Below are 25794 nucleotides of genomic sequence, written 5' to 3'. Positions count from 1 at the left end.
TTTGGGATAGGTAGAATATCTTAGTGGGAGTTCGCATGGGAAATAATAGGATAGACACATTAGAAAGAAATGCACCATATCATCTCATGCCCACATCAACACAGTTTTAGAATACAACCTTCTATGCTTGAGTTCATCAAACCATGTCAAGTTCCATATTCTGATACTTAGCTGAGCCCTATCAAAGCTGGAAAAAAGAGAAAAAAAAGATCCTACTAGTAGCTTATTTAGAAGAAGCAATATAGAATGTCTTCCGAATTCTATTCTCACCATACAAATATACCATTAAATCATAGTTACCACCTTAAATTAACAAAAAAAGCTGTCTCAAAAAAATCAAAACAAAAGAAAGAGATTAAGTGCTCGCAATTGTTGGGCACCATGCTTATGCAGCAACAATCTAGAGTTTCTACAACCCTTTTGTGAAACTTTGGAACCAATAGTGGGTGGACAATGGAGGGCTACCATGGAGCCAACAGACACCATTTAAATTAGTTAAACTCCTAAAAAAACTCTCTTTTAGATACTATTGGTTAAACTCAGGGCTGTCATGAAGCCAACAAATTCTCCAGTCAAATTAGTTAAAAGAACCCATCCTAAGGAGATCAAAACAATCTCATTAACCCACCTTATAAGGGGCATACAGAAAAAAAAAATAAATGGAAAAGGAGAGCCAAATTAACACTAACGGTCAAGAAGAGTCTAGCACTAATAATAGCTCTAATACCCCGTGTTCTTGTATTCCAGGTCGATCCTCGATATTTTCTTTTATTACAATTAGCGCCCTCCACCGAAGCACAAACGGCCTCCGTCCCGAGCCAAGAGGCTCGGAGGGGGTCTCCGTTGGCTTCCTTTTCTTTTGGGCATCATAGGAGAGGGAGGACGAAAGCTCTCTCCTTCTGCCCCTTCGTCTCCTCCCCTTTTTCTTCTCCACCTCCCACCCTCCACGGCGGGGGAGCGACCTCAAGAGAGCCACCCCTCCACCCCCGTGATTCCAAAATCAAACCTTTCCCTCCCCCTTCCCCGGTTTTATTGGGTTTTTTCCGGCGTTTTCTTGGGGACAGGAATGGTGGGGAATTCGTGAGTTTGGGGTGATCCGAGTCTGGTGGCTCTGTTTTGTGATCGGGTCCGTTTTTAGTGTTCCTTTCTCTCCAAAATCGTATCTTTCCGCTTGTTTACCCCTTCTTTTGTGTTTTTTTGGCGTGTTTCTTGGGTCTAGAATGATTGGGGAATGGTGAATTTGGTGTGATTTGGGTAAGGGTGCCTGTTCTTTGATTGGGGTTTCTTTTTCAGTGGATTTTTGAGGGGAGGGGATGGCGTCGGAGGGGATTCTTTCGATATCGGTGGCTTCGGTGGTGGAGGATGTGCTGAAGCAGCATGGGTCGAGGCTGAGTGACATCGATTTGGCTTCGAGGAAGGCAGAGGAAGCAGGTGGGCTTATTTCCATATCTTTTTTTTTCGACTATTGGAAAAAAAGGTAGTTTTTGATGATCTTGTCAATTTCTTCTACAATGCTCTGTTTTGTTGTAAAATTTGTTATGTATTTATGCTGATTTATGGCTTTTTCTTGACCAAGATTTTGAATTTTTCCTCTGTAAAAAAAAACAATTACAGTGAAATAATTTTGCAAGCTCACTTGGTTATTTAATAAAATAATCTGTAGACTTGATGTTCTTTAATTTAATCCTCGAAGTAATTCTGTTGATTTTTTTAACAAATTCCAAGGAAGCATTGATGAAGAATAACGGAATAAAATTTTTTGGTTTTAACTTGTACTGGCAGCGACGAGAAGGTATGAGGCAGCCGGTTGGCTGAGGAAGATGGTTGGGGTCATTGGTGGTGCTAAAGATTTGCCGGAAGAGCCTTCTGAGGAGGAATTCAGGATTGGCTTGAGAAATGGGATAATTCTTTGCAATGCGCTCAACAAGGTTCAACCTGGTGCAGTGCCAAAGGTTGGTTCCAACTTCCGAGGACAGGGGCATAATAGATTATTGCTATACTTCTTTTTCTACCTTTTATTTGATTCTTCTCATTGTTTCCTGATGATATGATTTGTATCCCTTAATGATTAGTATACTTCTTTTTTACCCTTTTATTTGATTTTTCTAGTTGCTTCTTAATGATCTCATTTGTATCTCTTAATGATTATTGTGTTCAGGTGGTAGAAGCTCCTGCAGATTTTGCTGTGCTCCCAGATGGAGCAGCTTTGTCAGCATATCAGTACTTTGAAAACTTGAGGAACTTCCTTTGTGCACTCGAAGAGATGGGTCTCCCCACATTCGAGGCATCTGATCTAGAGAAGGTGGACTTCTAATTTTTAAGCTAATCAGTAGCATTTGTTGTCCTTCCGTTTAAATTATGAACTTCAAAACAGCGATACGCTTCTGTTGTTCCAATACAAAAATCTTGATTAGTGACCTTTTATTTTCTCATCTCAGTCAATGGTATTGCATTCTTTAATATTGGTTAGCAGTTCCCATTTATTCTTAAACTGCATGATAATAGGAACTTCTTTTTTATACAGATATCCACCTAACTTCTCTTTTGAAAATGGGAAAAAAAAATATGCCTGCTTTATTCTATTTTATTTTGTTGGTCTCCAAACATGATCTTCATGTTTTCCTTTATTCTCTGGATGGAATTACAGGGAGGTAAGGGCACAAGGGTTGTCAACAGTGTCCTAGCTCTTAAGTCCTACCACGAATGCAAACAAACAGGCAGAAATTATTCCTGGAAATATGGTGGAATATTGAAACCTGCCAGCTCAGGGAAATATTTCGTAAGGAAAAACTCAGAACCTTTCATGAATTCCTTGTCTAGGACCCTATCAGGTGACAAATTCCAGGATGGCTTATCACTGGAGCAGAACTTAAGTGTTGACTTTTCAATAGAATCCTCTGAAATGGTTGGTAAACTGAATCTTTCTGGATTTATTGCACTAATTTGTTCATACCCAGCTCAGCTAAGCAATGTCTGGTGGTTCCACAGACAACTTCGCATTCGCTGAATATGCTTGTCCGTACAATTTTATCAGATAAGAAGCCTGAAGAAGTTCCATCTGTAAGGATATGCTTGTCATGTTATTTGGTTGAACTTATCAGTGGATGCGAAGGAAACAACATACCTTTGCACTTTTTTGATGAAAAACTATTTATCTCTTTTGTAGCTTGTGGAATCGATGTTAGGTAAAGTCATGAAAGAATTTGAACGCCGTATTGCAAGCCAAAATGAGATGGTAGGCTCTTAATTGCATTTTTGTGTTATTTATTTGTAATTCAATTTGAGAGCATGTTTTTATACTTTTTGACAATTTGAGCTCCATTGATAACCACATTTACCTATACTGATCCTGCTAACTTGACAGGTGAAAACAACTATGAGGGATCTGGCAGATGGTAATATATCCAATGGTTGCCTCTCCAAACCGGATGTTTGGACAGAGGACTTATCTGCTTCTGATGAAACAAAGGTACTTTTTGGATCTTTACTTCAAGAAATACATCAGCTTGATGCTTAATTATGGAAAATATAATTGGATCTGATGCAATTAATCGTAGGCTTGGACTGCTGACAAGACTGATAACAATAATTCCTTCTCTGAACCGAATGTTTTAACGGAGGTCTCTTCTATTTCTAATGAAACAAAGGTACGGTCTGGATCTGTGCTCCGCAAAGCTTGAATATGCGAAGTAGTAATTCAATTTCAAGCTTGTCTTGAATATTTTCAGTAGTGTAGAGTGCCTTCTGGAATAATTTTTCATCATATGTTAGATATCAATGTGGCTATTGACAGCTATGTATCTAGATGAATTTGGATGTAATTTAAATATTCAGTTATTTTATTGTGTATTAGATGGAGAAGGCAGAGAACATTCATGTGAGCTCGAAAGATGAAGATGCTCTAAATGGGAGGGTCCTAAAGCAACACAAGATCATTTATCGACAACAAAGAGAGATTCAGGTATAATCTGCTGCAATATTGTTCTCTTGAAGACAGCTTTGATGATTAGATCTTTTTATCTATATTGATACTTGACAATGCTCTCTACAGGAACTGAAACATACTCTTCACAGGACTAAAGATGGTATAAAGTTCATGAAATCACAGTACTCTGAAGAGTTTAGCAATCTTGGTAATATTGGGCATGATGTTCATGTCTTTATTGGTCGTTGGATTTTGTTGAACCTAGTCTCATGGCTATTTTTCTTTTCATAATAGGCAAGCATTTGCAGATCCTTGCTCATGCTGCTTCAGGTTATCATAAAGTTCTTGAGGAAAATAGAAAGTTATACAATCAAGTACAAGATCTTAAAGGTGACATTGCCAGCATCTTAACTATCATATTTTCTTTATAAAACATTGGATTGCTATACTCAATTTATTTTATTCTTTATTAGGAAATATTAGGGTCTACTGCCGTGTGAGACCTTTCCTTCCTGGACAATTTAGTAGCATGAGCGCAGTCAGTCATATTGATGATGGAAATATTACAGTCATCACCCCTGCAAAGTACTGCAAAGAAGGGCATAAATCTTTTACCTTCAACAAAGTCTTTGGCCCAACTGCAACTCAAGGTTTTTGAACTCATGTTTGTTTCTAGTTAGACATGCCGTATTATATTCCTCAACTACTGAGCACTCTTCTTCAATCAATGCAGAAGAGGTCTTTTCAGATACCCAACCTCTTATTCGTTCAGTTCTTGATGGTTACAATGTCTGTATTTTTGCATATGGCCAAACTGGATCAGGAAAAACTTATACAATGGTGAGGATTGATAAAACCCTTACCCTGAGCATTAAAAGTACATGAAACTTTGAGCGTAAAAATGGATATTGATTGATTTAATTTAATTCTGTCATGCAGAGTGGACCTAAAGAACTTACTGAGGAAGGTCTTGGTGTAAATTATAGGGCATTAAATGACCTATTTCATATCTCAGAACAGAGAAAGGACACATTTTGTTATGAAATTGCTGTTCAGATGATTGAGATATATAACGAACAAGTGAGAGATCTCCTTGCAAATGATGGTGGTAACAGAAGATATCCTTTTGAACTATCTTTTCTTTTTAATATGTAAATGCATTTATATATATTGTTTTTTCGTAAAATAGTGTCGTGTCATATCATTTACATAATTGTAAATGCTTTAGTAAATATGAGCTTCCTTTGCCGGTGCTATTCAGTCACATCCTTTCTCCACAATTTTCATACATGCTGGATTTCCTTTACATTTAAATACATTAGAAATTCGTAACAGCTCACAAAAAGGACTTAATGTACCTGATGCAAACTTGATCCCTGTTGTATCAACTTCGGATGTTATCGAATTGATGAACCTTGGTCAAAAGAATCGGGCAGTATCTTCAACAGCCATGAATGACCGTAGCAGTCGCTCTCATAGGTTTGAATTTGAGTTAAATTTTCTTGTTCAAATAGCAATTAGATGTGATCACTCTTTCTTATGCACTATTGATGGATTCATTTGCAGTTGCCTAACCATTCATGTTCAAGCAAAAGACTTGACATCTGGGAATGTCCTTCGAGGATGCATGCATCTAGTTGATTTGGCAGGGAGTGAAAGAGTAGACAAGTCTGAGGTCAAAGGAGACAGGCTGAAGGAGGCACAACATATAAACAAATCTCTTTCAGCTTTAGGAGACGTAATATCTGCCCTTGCACAAAAGAACACGCATATACCTTATAGGAATAGTAAACTCACACAATTACTCCAAGACTCTCTTGGTAAGACATGATATTTTAGACTTTATCAGACAAACTTATCTTATTGCTATCGTGATAGCATTAAATGTTCAGCTTTTACTATTCAGGTGGGCAAGCCAAAACGCTGATGTTTGTCCACATAAGCCCTGAGATGGATGCCATTGGTGAGACCTTAAGCACTCTCAAATTTGCCGAGCGGGTTGCCACTGTTGAGCTAGGTGCTGCCAAGAAGAACAAAGATAATGGAGAAGTCAAAGAGCTCAGAGAGCAGGTTTTACCTTCATTGCATTTCTTCAGCTGCATCAGTTGATACACCCTGCACATTATTTATTTACACCGCTTTGTAGCTTTTCTTAATAATATGTTCTCCCCCCTTAATTTCAGATAGCTAGTCTTAAGGCAGCATTAGCTAGGAGAGAAGGAGAAACTCACATAAGAAGTACAATGTCCAGCCCTGATATATACAGGATGAAGTCTGGTGCAATCTCCCCATCATATCCGAGCTTCAGGCAGCCAATGGAGGATGTTGGAAACATAGAGGTAATTACACTCTTACTAACCCTTTATCTGTGATTTGGAGTTGGTAATTTCTGCATAATTAGCAGATGATAAATTGTCTATGACTGCATTTTGTGTTAATTGCAATGCATGGTGGACGACCAGTATTCAGTCAGAATGGAATGCTTAATGTTAATCTTTGTGTGCTTAACATTGCATTGATGCCATCAGTAGAGGACAAGCTACAAGATGAAAAGAAAAAATCATGATATAGAATTGACTTGACAAGCTTTTAAATATACAATGCATCTGCAATTTTTTTTTATAGAACACAAGCCAATAATAAATCTTCTATATAGAAATGGATTTTGGTTATGGATATTTGTAGAGAAAATTTCCTTTATGATCTCCATTCCGAGAGTTGAACATGTAACCATTCTCCCTGGCCTTTTAGGATCTTGGTCTAAAATCTGTGGTACTATTTCTCCTGGCTAGAAAGTGGATGTCCGCTTACTGTAATCATTTTTACAAAGGTTATGAGCCTCATAGAAACTTCCTTATCTTGGCAATTGTTTCTGATCCTACAAATTGTAGATATTTGTATACACATGAATACTAGCAGTTAAATGATAGTATCATCAGTCAGCTTAATAATTTGTGAAGAAGGTTGATTAGTTACTGCTGACAATTCCTATTGTGCATATTATCTAGCTTATCGTTCACTTGCAAATAGGTAGCAGTAAGTAGATAACTTTCTGATGAAGTTTTTCCAAATGGTTTGAGTGTAGAATATGTAATCTTTTCAGTAATTCATCAGTGCTTTTGAATGTAGACAACTTCCTGATTCCTGTTTATTTCCTTCTAAATATCGTCGTTGCTTTTATTGGTGTTCATGAAATTTAATATATAACCAGCTGTTGAGCTTGATGGTGGAAATTTTGCTGTATGACAGTGTCAATATTCAGTCTGATTGGTATTCCTGCTTCTTCTCATATTCTTTTTGTTTGCTTTTGTCTGTATCTGAGTTAGGTCCAGAGTAATTCTGCACTGATGCAAAAGGGGGCAAACTATGATATCCGAGAGTTACTGATGGAAACCAATCCTTCTCCATGGCCGGAGAGCTGTGCTGGACTCCAGAAAACAGATGACAAAGAAACAAGTTCTGGAGAATGGGTTGACAAGGTCATAATTAACAAGCATGAAGCTGTCGCTAGAGATGAAGATTCGCTAAGAGATTGGGAAGGAGATGGCACACAACTCCCTGCTTATTTTTATCAAAGATATATTCCTGATGTAAGAGTTTACAGGGATCAGCCTAGAAACCGGGCCGAGTCTGTAGCGACCGATGATTCGGATGATCTGGATTTGGCAACCAGTGATTCTTCAGAACCAGATATGTCATGGCAGTTCAATCTTCCAAAACCTAGTGCTGCAATCAATGTGGTAGAATCAAGGATTAAGAAGCCTCAAACAAAGACAATAAAGAGCCCAGATGTCAGGTAATCTATTTGTGATAAAATTACTGCCCTAATACATCCAAAATGACAGATATAAGATAGAATCTGATTTCTAATCTGAAATTGAGCATGTTCCTAACATATTGCTGTTATTGGCATGACTGAATCATTCCGAAGAAGCAGGATATAGTTTAATCTAATTCTAATGATTTTGGCTTGTACTTCATCATAGTATGGGAAGAACCTCTTCTAAAGATATAGAGCTTCCTACAAATTGCTTATTTCTTTTTTTGAATGAATAAAAATTGCTCATTTCATGTAACAGATATTTCTGCTTGTTAGGGACTCTTCTGGTTTAATCTGTTGATCTACCTCTAATAATGCAATAATGCAGATTAATATAACCTATTAATTAACCATACATTATTATCAATGGCTGCACTAGGGGACCTTGCCAGCATTCATAAATACATAATTAGGACTTCCATACATTTTTGGTTTAGATCTTCATTCCATGTTTTGATGCATTTACATAAATTTGAGCCACTTATTGGATTCTTCTCAGATCTTTATTCTATTGTGTGCCATCTCAGTTAGTTCTCTGATGCTCTAGATCCTCCACCATTGCTATTATGTTTCCTTTGCGTACTCAACTCATTCTTCTTAGCTTTTTTACCACATCATCCTCAAACAAGAGTTCTAGACCAGCACATTTTAAAAAATCAGATCAATCCATGTATCCAAGATTCGTTGAACCGATATAGGGACCCATATTGGGCAATGACCAGAATGGTATGGTTTGGGTCTGTACCGTACTACTCCGGAGCGAACTTTTTTTTTAAAAAAGAATTTTGAATTGAACTTGGCAAATGGTTTGCCGACTTCATCGTAGCAAGTCAGCAAACCATTTGCCGACTTCAATTGAAAAATGGCAACAAAATAAACAGGTCCCACGTTTCGAAATAGGGAGGGCTTCTAAACCCTCTCTCTCCTCTTTCTGAGCTGCCTCTCTCCCTCTTTCTCGGCCACTCTCTCTTTCCCTACCCCCTCCCTCTCCCTCTCTCTCCTTCCCTTCTCCTCTCTCCTTCTCTATCTCTACCTCCCTTGCTTGATTTCTCGAACTGAGGTGCGAAACCATGCCGATTCGCCCTCGGTATGGTTCAATATCTCCCGAATAGGACGGTTCAGGGTGGTACAACGAACGCTGCATGTATCTAAATCTCAAGACTATATTTAGTGGTACAGCCTAAAATATTGTCTCAACTTCGCTCTTCTTTATTGGCAACTCATCATTAAGATAAAATACATATGGTATCATGTAGTTTCTCAGTATAATCTTAACTAATATGCTATTTTCTTTTCTAATCTACTAGGTTTAAACTATTTGATATCACTTCGAAATTCATTTCACACTGGTTAGGCTTCCCTTTTTTGCATCTTAACCACAACTTTATCTCTCGAATAGGGCGGTTCAGGGTGGTACAACGAACGCTGCATGTATCTAAATCTCAAGACTATATTTAGTGGTACAGCCTAAAATATTGTCTCAACTTCGCTCTTCTTTATTGGCAACTCATCATTGAGATAAAATACGTATGGTATCATGTAGTTTCTCAGTATAATCTTAACTAATATGCTATTTTCTTTTCTAATCTACTAGGTTTAAACTATTTGATATCACTTCGAAATTCATTTCACACTGGTTAGGCTTCCCATTTTTGCATCTTAACCACAACTTTATTTCTTAATTAATCAATTGATTTATTAATTCTGTTTGCACAATTAACTTGGAACTACAATATTCTATTATTCTAATGATTTTCTTTCCTCATCCATGCACCAGGACTTCCCTCATCCCATCTCCGTCGCGGAAAGTGTCCAATGGAGCTGGCCGAACAACCAGCCGGCCAGGGAGGAATCCCGTTTCCGGTGGCATCGGTGGAAAGCGGTCAGTTAGTGGAAAGGTAGGAAGCGGAAAGCAAAGTTTACATTAGAAAGGTGAGAGATTTTCAGGCTTTCATTTTATGACACGACACAAGAGATTGAGAGCCTTGTTCCCCATATAGTGAGTGGCAATAATTCTAGTTGCTCGTGTTTGTGTGTATGGAGAGTGATCTTGATCGGCGCCTAAGAGGAGGATTGTCTCACCCTTCTGCTTTGCTTTCAAGCTGGTCGAGAAGTGTCCGTAATCCATAACTCACTTCATTGTTTGTACCATTTACGCTTCAGGAAGAAAAGAATATTGATGAAAGAATACAAAAAAGAGGAAAAAGGGAAGCAAAAGTCTGAAACTCGGGTGTAATGTTTATAAGAAGGCTAATGACTACAAATTTTTTCCCCATGGCATTTCTATTTTCGAGTTATGTGATCTTTATGTTCGACTCAAGTTCCTAAACCCATATTCTTCTGTAGTTTTACTTAATTCTCATCGAACTGCTTTGGTTCAGTTCCAAATTAAAGACTAAAGAACCTAGGATAATCCAAGAGGCCATTATATAAAACCAAGCCAGAACAACACACCTCCGATCCCACAGTTATTATCACTTCAAAGATAGACTTCTTTCATACATCAACAGCAAGGAGTATGTCCAGATTATGAAGTAGATGCACGATCGTTCACCATTTAAGTTACCCTAGCTTTTACCTTTCATATGCTGGCTATCAGTACATTATGTGGGGCCTGAGTAGACTCATTAGCAGGTCATCAAAAAATTGGACAGATGAGATAACAGAGCAAACTTGTTATTGGAGTCAATGCTCTGGCCGTGGCAAAACTAGAAAGTAGAAACATCATAGCTTTGGAAAAAATGCTAATAAAAGCCTGCACTCTGGAGCTGAATTCAGGCAGATGTCAAACATAGCCTTCCAAAAAATGCTAATAAAGACGCATCTAGAAACATCAGCAAGGTGTAGAATATATCAATGGGGATGGCAACTACCCAAACATTGTAAGTCTGGTTTTATCATGATTTGATCTGAGCCATCAAGTTAGTCCTATTGAAAATTTTATATTGACTTGACCTAAATCTAGACCATCAACATTTCTATTAAGTCTGGTGCATAAAATGCAAGTGAAAATTAGCATGGATTGCCACAATCCCTCAACATTACATAGTTTAATGGACACTCCAGAGTTTGAGAGACATACTTGTAATGGTTCTATCTCAAATTAAGAATTAAACTATAGAAGATACAGTGAGAGAAGATATGGTAAAATGGTGATAACGAGGGTCTACGCTTAAGATCTACAAAGAAACTGAGGCATCAGCTACAGATCACATCAGCAAGGTAAGAGAGTAGAAGGAAATACCTACCTGACAAAATTTAAGTATATATCAACTTACCATAACTCTTTGTAAGCTCAGCATTACCATAACCACTCCAATAAAATACTATATCTATTGATTGATTCCAACTTGTTTACAAGCTCGCATGCTGTTATATCAGAAATCGATGTCGTTCAGTGCATGCACCTTAAAAACTAGACATCATGGCTAATACCTCCCCCAACAGACAATTAGCCTCAGTGAACTCTTAGTTAGCAGGCTGATGGCCTCTCCAACACCTGCAAACCAAGCTCATGTTTCAGAAATATCTCCCAAAGTAACACAAACTCTCACAACTATCTCAAACATTACACCACATATATCCAGCCAGAATATATGGTTATGTAAAATATAGCCAAACACACATTGGAATCATATGCCTGATAGGTAACATTAACACATGTAGCAAAAGGTCTGACGCAAGGGCCAGAACAATGAGCAGCTTAGTCCATTAAATCTTTTGAGCAAACGCATACTCCCTTAAAGCATACTCCATTAAATCAAGACGACAGGTCTAAAACTTTATTTTATGAAGAAACTGAAAAAAATGCTTGACCAAGCTCGATTGAATAGTTTTTTCATATATGCATAGCTATGCCCACTAAAGGGAGAATTAAGAATCCTTCCAAATCTAGATACTAATAATAGATAATTATAATACATTCCATGCTCTCCTCTCCAGAGTAATAAGGCAGGTTAAATATACACCTCCCAAATAAACCTGCTGTCCAAGTGGCCGGTGTGTCATGATAACAACAATGCAGCTGCCTGGGGACCATCTTTAGGCTTTATCATCATCACATGATCATCATCATCAGCATCATCAACATCGACAGCCGCCGCCGCCGCCGCTGCTGTTATTGTCACCAAGAATAAAAGGTTCTTTTCATATGGGATCATCAAATATCGTGGACAACACAAGCTCCCGCACAAAGTGACTCCTCCGACCTCTCTCCACTTGATCTTTCTCGGATAGAGATGGCTCAACACTGGCAGAGGGCAAACAAAGATTTAGGCAAATAAAGTAAAACTTTCTTCTACAAGTAAATTGGGTAACAAGAAGAGTGGAAAGAAAAGCCCTTTTTGCCAGGGTCTAAGCAAATAATTCAACAGTAGATAATCCAAGTTTGAACATTTCCTAAACTCTCATTCGGCACTATAATGCAAGCAAGATTTCCCATTTTCCAAGTGTTTAGCAGCTTGAAAGGTAAAATGCTAAATGCACATTAAAAAATGTCTTGACCTCTTGCAAAATCTTAAGTGCTGAGCAATGGGTCTTGCTGGTTTTGGTAACGGGAACAAGGTTTCTTTTCCCCGCTCTTGATAATGTGTGTGTGTGGTAGATTAGATACATAGGCAATTTTGGCTACAAATTAAGCAGCAGCACTCTCCCAAGTACTCCTAAGCTCCTCAACTTTGAGAAAGGTTGTATATGATCCCAGGTCTTATTAGTTTAATCTTTCATAGGATTTTATTACATCTGCACATTCTGACCAAGCAAGGTCTTTGTCAAGGTTCAATTGCCGACCACCTTTTGTCCCACAAATCCAGTTGTGAATTTGTGATATGTGGATGACTCACTTATATTTATATTTAATGACTATGACACATGAGTTAGAGGATTTGGTTTCTACCAAATCCTTATGATTCTACTTTGATTGGGGAACTGGGCTAAAATTGAATAACCACAAAAGTGAATTTAACTGAAATCAGAGCGGAGTAGCACTGGAGACAGAATGAGGGAATAACAGAGAACAGGGCTGTTCAATATAATACTCGTCTTGCTACAAGTGAAAGTTAAAACAAACATACTTGTAACCTAGATTTTAAAAACCATCAGCATGGGGAGGTATGAATGTTACGGTACCATTCTGGCAAAAAACCAGCATTGGTACCCAGCACTGTACCTGTTTTTCAGAAAACTGGTACAGACTCCGTTACCAGCTTTTAAAACCATCTGTTGCACTTTGTTGCCTAGGAAAGATGGGTAGACAACTTGCCTGATCCTGTGAAGGCCATTTTCACTTGCATTCTGTTATCATGTGTAGATGTTTAGGGCATGATAAAAGGCATTAGCATGTTGAATTGAGTCTGAATTGAGCCAATTGATAAAGAAGACAGCTCGCTATTGGTGGGTTTCAGGAGCTGATCAAGGTGTTCTAAAAGCATTAACAGAGACAGAATAATCAAAAACATCAGTGAGAAATACTAGAATGAGATATTCTACAGGGCCTGGGATGACTGGGCTCCTACAGGTAATTCTAGTGGATCTGCAGTGGTGAGATATGCTTAGGAATGTGAAACAATTTTCTTAAGGGGAAGACGAAAATGGGTAAACAAGATGATGATTTCCTATACTGCATCATATAGGTTATGTTGGACACAGAACACCAAAAGGATTGAATAATTAGAAATTAACAATCAAAAAGCCTCTTCATGTTTAAACATTGGTGTCCAAATAAATATGGAAAAATCCATTGTACAGGAACACGAGGATTCTACACTGCATGGAACACTATTCGGCTTCTAATTGACAATTGACTACACCCATAAGAAATAGTATGCTTTGTTGTAAGTTCACATTGGAAGTTCTGGTCCCATTGCCAAGAGAAAGCTGTAGTACTCCTATAAACTGCAAATAAAGTGCAGACTAAGCAAAAGGAGGCCTAAAATTCACCCTCTAATTGTTTTTAATACAACCATGACTTGACAGGGGGCAAAAGGAGTGCTTGCTTTTCCTAAAAAAAATTGATCAGCTCAAGATGGAAAGCAATAAAAAATGCTCTTTTTCTTTCTATTTTCACCACCTGTTTGTATAGTAGGGGGACTGAGGGAAAAAGATGTCTACTTGCTAGAGGACATTAATTTTGTTTTACTGCTATTCTCTTGGTCTATAAAAGTGAGCTTACCTTTTCTCTATCAAACCTTCTTAAATTTCACAACTATAACAAAGACACTACACCTGACTCCATATCCAGTCCCTTAAAAAAGGTTTCTCCAAATGAGAATGACACAGCTGGTAAAACAACAAATTCGCTAACATCATTATGAGATAAACATTCACATTCGCAATACATCCAGCTAAAGACAAATTACTCACAAGAAGCACTTTCTGCTGGTTTCTCTTATCTATTTACCATGCATGCTTCTTGCCCTAGTAATTGAAGAGCCCAAAACAAGTGCTGTAGTTCATTCATCACTCACTGAGACCTGACAATAGTAACAATCCTAGTTCAATAGCTTAAAATTCCATGTGAGTCCATCAAATGCAGAAGCTACTAGGAAAACTACACCAACACCCACATCTCATTCCTTTATATCTTCCCTGAAATATAAGCTTGCAATTATGACTGGCTGCTTCAAAATCAGAAAAGAGGAGAGGAAAAGAGAGAGAGAAGAAGAGGGGGGGGGGGGGGGGGGGCATCTGCTTAGCTTTTTCAAAGAAAAAAGGTAAATGATCAGCCTTAGATTTCACTCTTTTTTCCCATCCTCCTTTTGCTTTCTTACTTCATGGACAAATCAGTGACAGATCTGAACCCCAGATCTGTTCCGTAGCTCCACATAACCAGACCAAGAGACATCTCATTTTATCGCTATTTAGATAGAATCTTCATACAGTAACTAGACCTTCAAATTATAGATCCCTATCATTACCTTCATCATACTTCTTTTTCATCTTACTTCATATAATCACATCTAACAGCAGGTCTTTTACCTGCTTTTTCGGGACACGTTTTACCTGTGGAAGCATGTCTTATGCATTGCCCTCGATACCTGAGTCTGTCAAGTCACTGATGTCCTTTTACCCCTAAAGCCTGAAGGACCAAGAAATCTCCTCTCCATCCCCTGTTATTTAATCCAATTTATATCAAACCTGCTGCAAAAAAGAAGGATAACAATCTGTTTCTTATAATCCATGTATTCCTAACACTGGGGCTACATCCGTTTCTTCATGAGATATTCCTGAACTCCAAATGGATAATCCAAAATCGGAGAACTATTTTGTAATAAATAGTTTCAATACCTTTGTATTCCGAAATGAAAGGCAAGCAGATGATCCATCCAACTAAGTCTAGTTTACTTATTCCACTTCCTCATAAAGTACAGGTGTCTCCTCTTCACAGCATAAACAAGGTCGGTCCAAATATCACAAAAACCAAATTATCCAACTCTACTGACACTAGTCTCAAATATGTATAAGGATAATTTTCTCAGTCTATTTTCTCAGTCTTTGGAAAAAAGCATGTGCCTGTGCACTCTGAATCCTGATTTGAACTTTCTCTCACTTTAGTTTTACTTTAGCATTGAGTCTACCCAAGAAGCTCTACCCACCGAGAGATGGAAGTTAGCCATGGAACAGACTGACCATGTTCATTAAACAGTCAGGTAACAAAATAAAAGTTCGTTTAGTCACCAAAGAACATGCAGATATATAGGGTGGACTATTTGAATCCTTTCTGTACTGTTGCAAAATTGAACAGCACATAAGTTAGTTGTTAAGTGACTTAAGGGTAGGACTGTAAATGGGGCCAGAATCAGGTCGGATCCATAGCGTATCTGCATCCAAACTTGATATGAAAAATTGAACTAGGATTTGGATTTTGGATCCATAAAAATAAGTAAACTTGAACTCACACCAAAAACTGATTAATAATCATATTCAAGTTATTTTTCTTTAGGTTCAATTCAGCACATGATTTCAGCAGGAAAACAAGCCAAGAGATAGCAATTCCCAAAACTGAAAGGACTCTTATCATAATAGCCCTCCATATAGCGAGATGCTGGCAAATTGCAGTGGAAAAGGAGCATGATATGACAAGTGAATGATTGGTTTTCCCAAAAAAAATCCAAATACTTCATAAACTATTTAAATTTCCATTTATATTCAATTTGTGAAACATCAAAACCTAAGTGTCAGCTGGGATTTTGGAACTGAAACGGCAGTGAGCGAGAGTAAGGAGAGCATGCATGAGAAAAAAAGCACAAATCCAAACATGGAAAAGGGGAGTTACGTGTTTGTGTGTGTGTAGTATGTGTATATATATTCGGGTTGTCGTATTTTCATATAGCTACGTCCAAGTTAGATCCAATAAGGAATCAGATCATCTATATAAACTCCATCTTCGATGGTCATCAACAACTTAAATTGGATCCTATAAAATAATCAGGTCGTGCAATTGAGTTTTTATATATCATTTACGTCTCTACTTAAGGGTAGCAATGACAACCATCCCCTTGATGTTGCACAATGATTTACATGAAGTTTACATGGAGCAAATACAAGCATTTGTTAGTTAAAAAGAATCAGATAAAAACAAGAAGAATAAGAATTTTCAATTTGAAGCAGGATTTTCAGGCTTTATTTGAAAAATATCAGCAAAACAATTATGGTTTTCAAGTTAAGGAAGAACCAGAATTTGTGACTCCTAAAATATTTTCCTCGAAGAACATGCACAATAAAACTATGATGATAGGATCAAAATACAGAATCTGTAATGCAACTGGAAGATCTGATAAATGATCTCATGGCACACTTAGGTGGAAAATTTATAAGCTTATCTAGTAGCAGGTTAGACATAATATTTGCTATAAGCCTGAGTAGCCAAAGGAGCCCAACAAGAGAAGTCGTCTAATGACTAGATAACTTTAACAATCCACTGATTAGGCTAGATCACAATCCCCAAAAGGACTACCATAAAATCTTCTCGAGGAAGTCAGAATCCAGATCCAGTACAGAGAATCAATACAGAATAATGGCTCAAAGAAGTCTCGAAATTATACAGCTGAACCCAAATGTAAGAGATAACATTTTCTTCTCAGCAACCTGATGAAGATGTAATATGAAAATTAGTATGCAAATACATTACAAGCAACCTTATGTTCTGCAAGTGAAAATGAAATCCCTTAATTATCTTATCCAATTCCTAGGCCAATTTAGTTTTCAAACTATATGCATGGATGGCACCTGCATAAGGGCACTTTGGTCCCTCACTCCCCCCCACCCCAAAAAAAAAAAAACAAAGAAAAAAAAAACTGCATCCTGGAGGTTCTTATCCTTCAATTCTTTTTCCTCCTTGGTTTATCTTCCTTATTACTTCATATTTGTTTCATCTATCAAAGCCCTCAAACTAAGTACAAATTTAAGGGCTGTAGGCATCTTCGATCAAATCGAGATTGGTGGACCAGACCTTAAGTATGACAGCCTACAAAGTTCTCTACACAATACCATTAAAAATTAAAAGGAGATGTCACAGGCACAGTGAATGGATGCAAAATACAGAGGCACAGACAATGCAACTAGACAATTATATAATGACTGCTCCTTAATTGGATAAAATACCTCATTACCAGAATAAAACATTTACAAACCAAAAAAACATTTTCCACCTTCAACTAATAAAAAAATTCCACATATAAATGACAATTACGTGAGGACTTCACATTCAGAAAAATGTCTGACAAGTTCATATTAAATTCACTAGAAAGAATACAAACCATAGAACTAGATAATAACAACAGACTTACTAATTACGGGAAGTAATCAGAACTGACTGCACCAGAACAAGAGAGAATAATTAATTTATTTGACAGCAAGGTATGATTAGAAACTCTAACAGCATTGGTACAAACGAAGTTAAACATGTATCTGCACTATTAGAATCTAAAGCCACTTGTAAATAAGAAGTTATATTTTATCCTCTTATATACCAAATTTATATCATGCCATGTCCTTATACAAACAAATGACTCATCAGAAACAGTAGAAACTAGAAAGTAATTCTAAACCATTTTTTCTAATCATGTTACAAAAATCACAACGTTTTTAAAGTAATTATGTGGAACTCAGGGAAGTTTCAAAGGATTACAACCAACCCTCATTCAATTATTGGAGAAGCAGTGTGAATTATCAAAACAGTGAGGAAAAAGAGCATGTAATTGAGAGGAAATGCCAAAGCTTCATACCTTTCCCCTGCTTTCTCCTCTGAAGTCTTGTTAATCAAATTTCCATCATCCAAGGATTCAGGCTTTACATCTTTTGATGAATCAGCAACAGGAAAATTCAGAATGAATGATGAAAGCAATGGATCAGGCGCAGCATTCAAGGGAGCAACTGTAAAGGAAGACCCCCCAAAAAGAGATTGCAAATTCCCCCCTCGAAGATCCTTTCTCAACAAAGAGAGTGTAGAATGGGATCCTGATGAACCTTTACGGAATCTCCTCCTACGCTGCATGTTAGCTATTATTAAGGAACTCAAACCATATTACTCTATCAAACAGGACATTTGCACAAAACGAACATAGAAAAGATAGCTTGACTTAACAGTTCAGTTTGTAAAGCAGGGTTTAGAGAATAATAAGAAATTACAGTGCCACTAGATACAAAACAAAAAAGAAAAGGGAGAAACATATATAACACTCCACAATCAAAGTAAAGAAAGGATATCTTGAAGAAATTCGCATGCTGCACAGTTATGTGCCCAACCATGTCCATCCCAACCCTAGCTGCACAAACAGGACATACCTGAAAGAAGAAACAACATCCAATGCTAACAACAATAAAGTCCGCTACACATCCAAGAATTAAAAACATAAACAGACAGCAACACCATGATTGGCTAAGATTGTTATATGTGGGTTCAAAGATCCTAGCCTTTTTAACAATCATAAACAAAGAAAGGATAAGAGTAAAAAAAATTTCTTCCAATCCCTACCAACAAATAGGAAAGCAAAATAAACAAAATAACCTGAAAAAGTCATACTCTGATTAAAAGTACAACCAAATTAAAACAAAAGCAACTTTTAAAACATAGCTAACTTATACTAAAAGGTACCAGAATTTTACTTGTATTTCTGGGTTGTAAGATACATTAAAATTTGATGACTCCATACCTGAAAATTGAAACACTAAACAGCACAGGTATATATCAAATATATATGGCCTTTAATGCACAACAAGCAATATCTGATTTGATGCACACTAAAGAAGGTGATGAAGACTTTGTGGCTTCAAAATTTGTAGGTCGACTCATATAATAAAATACAATAGATCGATTAAACTTGCTTAAACTAATAGAACTGTGCTTTTTTTTTCTTTTCATATAACAACATTGGAGTATAGATACCCGATGATCTCAGACATATAATTCCAGGTTTTTCAGATTTACTGTGAAGGACCTAAACCAACCCAAAATGCTTAACAGGAGCCAGAAAAAAAACATCAAACAGTTTTGGCAACACCAACATCTACTTTACTGCATTAGCATTGAAAACTCGAATGAAGCACATGCTATGCACGTCAGAAAGCACAGTAGGTTGTGTCTGTAAATTATAAATCAAAATTGAAGATAAAAACTTCATTTTTGCTGCCTTATTCACTTCCTAGTATATCTCTTCATTACAACCATCCCCCACTTTCCAGGTGCATGGCACATGATGGATATGGTCGAAAGTCCCTTTGCATTGTCCAACATATGTCCAATGATTGTTTCTGTAATATATCAGTAAGATCTAAAAGCAAAGATGCAAATCTAAAGGCCAAAAGGAAATATAGTATTTCAATGACTAACAAGAGAAATTTACTCTTTTTTTATAGAATTTTGAAAAATGATTCGTGTAGTAGTTTTTTATCCAACCATGGTTCACTAAATGCGAACATTTTTTAACTTAGAAAAGCAATCTATAAAATCCATTTCAGTTTACAGTTTAAGATTGGTCCACCCTGCTTATCCAGCAAACTCTTAAAGCAGCATGGACATGGTAGACCATCAGTGACAGCATACCAGTCCATGCTTGCTTGTCTGGACACTTCATGGCAGCTGTCAAAGAGGTGGAAAAAGACAACAAAAATTACCATATATGCCTACTCAATTTCTAACGAAGCAAGCAAGCAAGAACCACTATCGACACGATGTTATACAAGACTAACCTTGAATCCCTAATTTACCTAAAAGCTCACTATAAGCTCATGTCATAATGAAAGGGAAATATCAGAATCCATTCATAATGATTGCATACATAATTGCTTTCCAAAAAGAGCTTCGGCAGACAATGCATTCATACAGGAAATCCTAAATAATCAATTTGTCATATACGAGTGATAGAAAATTAGAACCATTCACAACCGAGCAAGGAGCTATATGACAAAATTTTTAGCATCATTGGAGAATGAGTACAGAAAATAACAAAAATCCAGCTACAGATAAATGAAAACAAGAGCTTCAGAATCAGACAACAGAAAAACCTTATAACAACCTAGCACGTAATAAATATCACTTCCAAAAACTTAAAAATCCATTTTTTCCCCTTAACTACCGTTCATTCCATCAAGAAGATGTTTCAAAATCCAACTTTTCCCAGCAAGACCCCATAAAAATCCAATTTTGATCAAATATTTACACAAAAATCCCCCAAAAAACTCTTTTCCCCTCAATATGTGAAAACAAAAGCAGCTCTGGTGCATCTTCGAATCTCAAAAGAACCAGAAAGGAGACAATACCCCATTTTTAGCCTCAACCGAGTGCTCGTCGTCGATGTGGCAGCACAGCCCCACTATATCAAAATCCTCGGAGCAGAATGGACACGGGAACTCCGCTCTCGAGTCCTCTTCCGCTCCATCGATCTCCTCATACCCAAGGTACAGATCTACCAGCCAAAACACCCAATCAAACCCCACTCTCACAAAAGGAAACCAAAACTCACATAATCCACAACCAGATACTCAATCCTCACCAAATCGAGGCTGAACAGCGGACTGGTGGCGTTTCGAGGCGGCAGATAAGCGGCTCCATGAATCGGCCTCCATGGCTTCCTTCTCCCTCCGGTGCTGCTCCAATCCAAGGCTCAGTTCCCCTGGGAAGCGAGTACAAACCGATCAAGAAACCACCAATCCCTCGTACCCTCGTATAAATTTACAAGGGCGATACGAGAGAAGAAAAGGGGCAAAAAAGCACGGCAATGCTTCGTGGGGGAGGAAGAAGAAAAGAAGACGGTGACAGAGAGACGGATGAGAGAGATACCCGAAACCTTTTTTGCGAGAAAAAGGGGGCGAAAGAGCTCGGCAAACACTCTCGTGGGAGAAGAAGAGATAAGAAGACAGAAGACGACACTACGAGGGCCGAAGGGCACCGACCCTCGAAGCCTCCAAGGTGAGCTTTCCAGTAGTGGAATTACAAATAGTCCCGATAGCCCGCGGAACGACGATAATGCCACTAGATCTGCTGCACGTGGTGAAATATGGATCGTCCATAAGAATGTCCGCCGTTGTCCGACCGGTAGCTGATCTAAATGGTATCATTCAGCTGGGTCGGAATCCACGCGGGAAACGGTTGCTAGGATTGCACGCATAATAAACTTGGATAGGTGTGTTTATGCGGGGATCGAGATCGGACGTAGATGCGTCTGGTGATAGGTTTAGATCAAATTGGACGGCGCAAATTGTTTCCGCATAGAGCTTTTCTAGGATAACTGGTTTGCTAAACGATAGAAATATATTCCATGGTCTCGGCTTTTCGTTTCTCCTAAGATTCCCGCCCTCCTTTATTAGTGGCAGGTGTATGGTTCCCGGCATACATAAAGGACGGAAGGGAACCCAAATATTGTCTGGTCCTTGACGTTCGAACCGTGCACTGAGCGTTTCTCAACGAATTTCTCAGATGATATACGCTATCGGAATGGGAAACGCGTGGCGTTTACGAGAAACGCGTTTTCTTTCCAGTGGATCGGGCGGCAGATTTTGGTATTCGCATATTAGTTTCTATGCGCACCCTCGGAAATCAAGTTTCGTCTTTCATTCCTCGTGGTTCGCAGACACGCCACGTGGGGCGTTGAAGTGATTCCGACCCCAAGCTTGCGGTGGAAGTCATCCGCGACCATCTTTTCTAACCCTGCTACGCGGGAAGGATTGAGTATGAGCTTTTGTGCAGCATACAGCTGATTTAGCCGATAGAAATGCAGGAGGCCCGTGGGGCCGTTTGAATTGATTAGGTTACATGGGACAATTTGCTGGATGGGCTGTTCTCTGAGGTAGACATGATAGCATATCTTGTTGCAGCGTGCTGATTGTGCGGCGAGGAAGAGCCCACGTGGCACAGATGAAAAAGGTGAGGATATGTGTTCAGATTTGTGCGAGGGACTTAAGACACATATGGGGGAAGCACACGGTTTGCTTCTTTGCTCGCTCGGTTAGAATTCCCGTTTAATAACCAAGAGGTCCTCAAATCGACTCTCTCAAAACATGTGTTTTAAACCTTTTTTTTTTTTTTTTTTTTTTTGTGAATCTCCCTTTTCCTCCGTGTGAAAAAAGAGGACCATTTGCCTTTTTTTTTTTTTTTTGTGGATAAATCCAAGGACAATATTTCCATTTATTTACGGATGAAATTAGGGATGCAAATGGGTCGGATAGCCCCGTGACCCGACCCAACCCAACCCGAATTTTAGGACCCGCGGGGCCGGGTTAGGCCCTAAATTTGGACCCGTTCTATTTTTCAAGTCGGATCAGGTCCACCTAATCTCGATCCGGACCCGATTAGTGAACCTCTGAAAGATAAATATTTTATTTATAATTAGTCCTTTTCTTTTCTATCCCCTATCTATCTATTTTATTCAATTTAGTTATTCACTAGAGTAATTATGATATTAAAGTCGATTTGAGGCAAGTGTTCGGATCTATTATGACATAACGACTAGGTGCCCCACGGACCCTTTTTTATCTTGGAAAATCCTTTACCGACATGATGGAAAAAACTATCCGACCTATTTTTTTTGGGTCAGTTTTTCTTTTAGAGAATGTTGCATTAATGTTTGGGACCGACTTGTTGAATTTAGAGAATATTGAATTTAAACATATGAATATAGCTTATCTAGTAAAATATCTATTTCCTTTTCCAAAAGGAATTAGGACAATAATTGCTTGATATTATTTATTATTATATCGTGAAACTTTGAATATAAAAATGCATAGATCCGAATCCGATCTGGATCCGACTCGAATGATCCGTCGGGTCAAAATTTATAGGCATGAATCCCACCCGATTCGATTTTCAACCGGATCGGATCTGGATCCAAAATTAGGATCCGAACAAAAAATCGAATTGGATCGGAGTCGCTCAGGATCCAACCCGATCCGACCCATTTGCAGCCCTACATGAAATAATGTAAAAGGCTTTGCTATGTTTTTTTTACTTAAAAAAAAGGCACAAACTGCTTCAAATTTTAGAAATTAATAAATCTTCTAACTCTAACGGAGTTTTTCCGCACTGTATATAAACTTCCTCAAACCAGTTGGATGACAATTCGTGAAAAAGTAGAACAACGACTGAGCTAAAATAGTAAGATTTATCCCAGAGAGAGAGAGAGAGAGAGAGAGAGAGAGGAACTTCGAGATGACTGCTTATAGAGATTAATACCTGGTGGAGTGAGGGATCGACAATGGAGGAATGAAAAGAGAGAGCCGAGACAAATAGAAGGCTTTTGTATTATGGTGTGGTGGATAAGATAACGGGACAAGGTAACGGTCATACTCAGTTGTAGTAGTTATTGAGGTGTGGGTGCATTGATTTCTAATAATTCGTTAGCGTCCCACGCATGCAACTAGCTATATCTCTGGGCTACTAGACCTGACATACCCAAAGTTGGCATGTATTTTGAATCACATGCATGCACGTTCATTGGATGTCCCATGCATGCAATTAGCTACGTGCCTGGGCTACTAGACCTGACATGCCCAAAGTTGAAACCAAACTTTGGATCTCAAATGAAGATCCAACCATGGGTCCAGTATGTATCTCGTGAAATTAGACCCCACCCAATAGGACATGGATGGATTTTTGATTCTAACTTGCATTATAATTGCGTGAATTGGACCTACCTCACAAATTTAGAGCTGCTCGAACCAGAAAGACTTAAACCAACCTACTTGCAGTTCTAGGTTTTAATAGATTGGATGCTCCAAATTGTACCGGTATAACTAAATTCCACGCCTTTAATATAACAAATCATAGTTCGATGTTATTGCTTGCTTAGCCAGGATTAGAACACTATGTAATGAGGAGGAAAGATATAATGGATGGGACGATATATTTAGGAATTAAGGGTGATGGAGATGGATGTTTGCTATTAAGGTGGATTAAAATAACTTTTTTATCCTTTTTTATTCAAGTGGTTGAATTGATAGCAAGAAAGGCTATGTATATTTGATTTCTTTAAATATGAGCTCTATAATAATGCATTGATTCTCCTTGTTCAAGTCATAATATCATTCATGACTATGAAAATCTTCTTTAGCAAAATCTTGATACCGTAATATGCTATATTGCTTGAATGGCAGATAATTTCTTATATTCATCTCATATAATGTTTTGATAGATGAAATTTAACTCTCACAAGATTTTATATTTGTTCTTTATCTATTATAACTTGTTACACCTTAAAACAAGAATAGCAGGTTCAATGAAATTGGTTATAAGTTTATTTCATCAAAAATTATTATTATATATTACTGATGTAGGGCAGGGGCCTAAAAGTTAACATGGTAATAAAAACTCCAATGCATTTTTTGAAAGTCATCTTCAAGAATAAAAAAACCCTAGCTAAAACAAGTTAGCTTCTTGGATTTCAATCAAACTTAGGTTGGTTTCAAGTGAATGCATTCTATGTCTAACTTAACTGGAAGTCACTGAGTCTTTGTCAATCTTTACACATATTTCTTATATTCAACAAGTCCATGCGATATATTACCAATACTATTCTTCCATGTTTTATCCATTATTTCTCAAAATAAATATCGATAAATCTCCATAAAGTTTACTAACTTATTTCAAAAGGAGTCAATTGAAAAGAAGATCAAAAATATTGGGAATTATGTTAATTTTTATCAGGATCAAGCGCTACCATTACACCAAAATCGCAGGAGTTAGTGATGACGCAACTTTATTTCCTTAAACTAGCGCAGGGTGATAGATACCTCAGCCCGCCAAGCCAAAATTCCAAGTGTTTGGCCGAGGCCAACCTCGGCCAAGACCATCGCCCGGGCCAAATACACTACTTGGAGGTCTGCCCAAGCAGTGGCCGACCATTCCAGCCACCGGCACAGCCCTGCGCAGGCCATGCCCAGCGCCTACGCGAGGTTCTGCACCCACTGCAGCAGCGCACGGCCGATCGCGCGCACGGCCAGCCACACAGCGCGCGGCCAACCTCGCGCCCAGGCGAACCACGGCACACGCAGCCCACTACGCGCGCCCATTGCAGAGAAGCGACCAGTGCGCACGCCCGCAGGAGCACGCAGCCACGCGCGGCCTCCAGCCCGAGCGTCCACCTGTGCATGGCCTCCAGCCCGCGTGCCCACCTGCGCGCAACCTCCAGCACGCACGCCCATCTGCGTGCGGCATCCAGCCCGCGCGCCCGCCCGCGTGCAGCATCCAACCTGCGTGCCCGCCCGCGCGCAGCCATGAGGCCAACGCCCAGCTGCGCGCAGCCCTGCGCGCGCATGCCCAGCCGCGCGTAGGCCTCCGCGCACCCGAGCAGAACCCGGGCCGGCCAACGCCCGAGCGCCAGGCCAACCTAGGGCCCAGCGCCCTGCGCCCGCGCACGCCCGGCGCGCCCGAACCTCGCCAGGCCCAGGAACGGCCAGTGCACAGCAAGGTCGCCTCCCCACTCCTCGCCAGCACTTGGCGCCCGCGCAACGATGGGTTGCGTGCACGCCAGACATGGGCATGGACACGGGCGGCAACCAAGGGCACCAGCCCATGCGTGCGCAGTTGGGCGCACACGCACAGAGGGCATAGCAAGCACAA

The 25794-nt window shown here is 38.9% G+C and overlaps 2 protein-coding genes across 4 annotated transcripts; one reads left to right on the top strand and one right to left on the bottom strand.

Annotated features, from left to right (window-relative positions):
• Positions 1 to 801: 801 nt before the first annotated feature.
• LOC103712426 (kinesin-like protein KIN-14Q) lies at positions 802 to 10020 on the top strand. 2 transcript variants are annotated; one of them, XM_026806686.4, is made up of 21 exons: positions 871 to 1126; positions 1294 to 1431; positions 1783 to 1952; positions 2159 to 2302; positions 2648 to 2905; positions 2989 to 3060; positions 3167 to 3235; positions 3365 to 3469; positions 3558 to 3647; positions 3854 to 3961; positions 4052 to 4133; positions 4220 to 4315; positions 4399 to 4575; positions 4659 to 4765; positions 4865 to 5043; positions 5243 to 5404; positions 5492 to 5745; positions 5832 to 5995; positions 6109 to 6264; positions 7252 to 7721; positions 9523 to 10020. In XM_026806686.4, the coding sequence occupies exons 2-21, from the start codon at positions 1314 to 1316 to the stop codon at positions 9671 to 9673; spliced, it is 3132 nt and encodes a 1043-aa protein (XP_026662487.4). In that variant the 5' UTR covers positions 871 to 1126; positions 1294 to 1313; the 3' UTR covers positions 9674 to 10020. The 2 variants fall into 2 exon arrangements, with proteins under 2 accessions (XP_008797166.4, XP_026662487.4); XM_008798944.6 differs by having other exon boundaries at positions 802 to 1431.
• Positions 10021 to 11556: 1536 nt separating this feature from the next.
• LOC120109301 (protein DEHYDRATION-INDUCED 19 homolog 2-like) lies at positions 11557 to 21148 on the bottom strand. Of its 2 annotated transcripts, none has more exons than XM_039123051.3 (6): positions 21022 to 21148; positions 20735 to 20854; positions 20502 to 20647; positions 18450 to 18527; positions 17969 to 18237; positions 11557 to 11994 (listed from the first exon to the last, which is right to left on the bottom strand). In XM_039123051.3, the coding sequence occupies exons 2-6, from the start codon at positions 20805 to 20807 to the stop codon at positions 11892 to 11894; spliced, it is 669 nt and encodes a 222-aa protein (XP_038978979.1). In that variant the 5' UTR covers positions 20808 to 20854; positions 21022 to 21148; the 3' UTR covers positions 11557 to 11891. The 2 variants fall into 2 exon arrangements, with proteins under 2 accessions (XP_038978979.1, XP_088573108.1); XM_088716982.2 differs by having other exon boundaries at positions 21029 to 21142.
• Positions 21149 to 25794: the final 4646 nt, after the last annotated feature.

This window comes from Phoenix dactylifera, chromosome 2 (genome assembly GCF_051530095.1).
Source record: "Phoenix dactylifera cultivar Ajwa chromosome 2, Ajwa_hap1_PhDact_Kaust_v1.1, whole genome shotgun sequence".
Taxonomy (NCBI): domain Eukaryota; kingdom Viridiplantae; phylum Streptophyta; class Magnoliopsida; order Arecales; family Arecaceae; genus Phoenix; species Phoenix dactylifera.
Note: the sequence above shows the minus strand (reverse complement) of the source record. Positions and strands in the feature narration are given on the sequence as shown.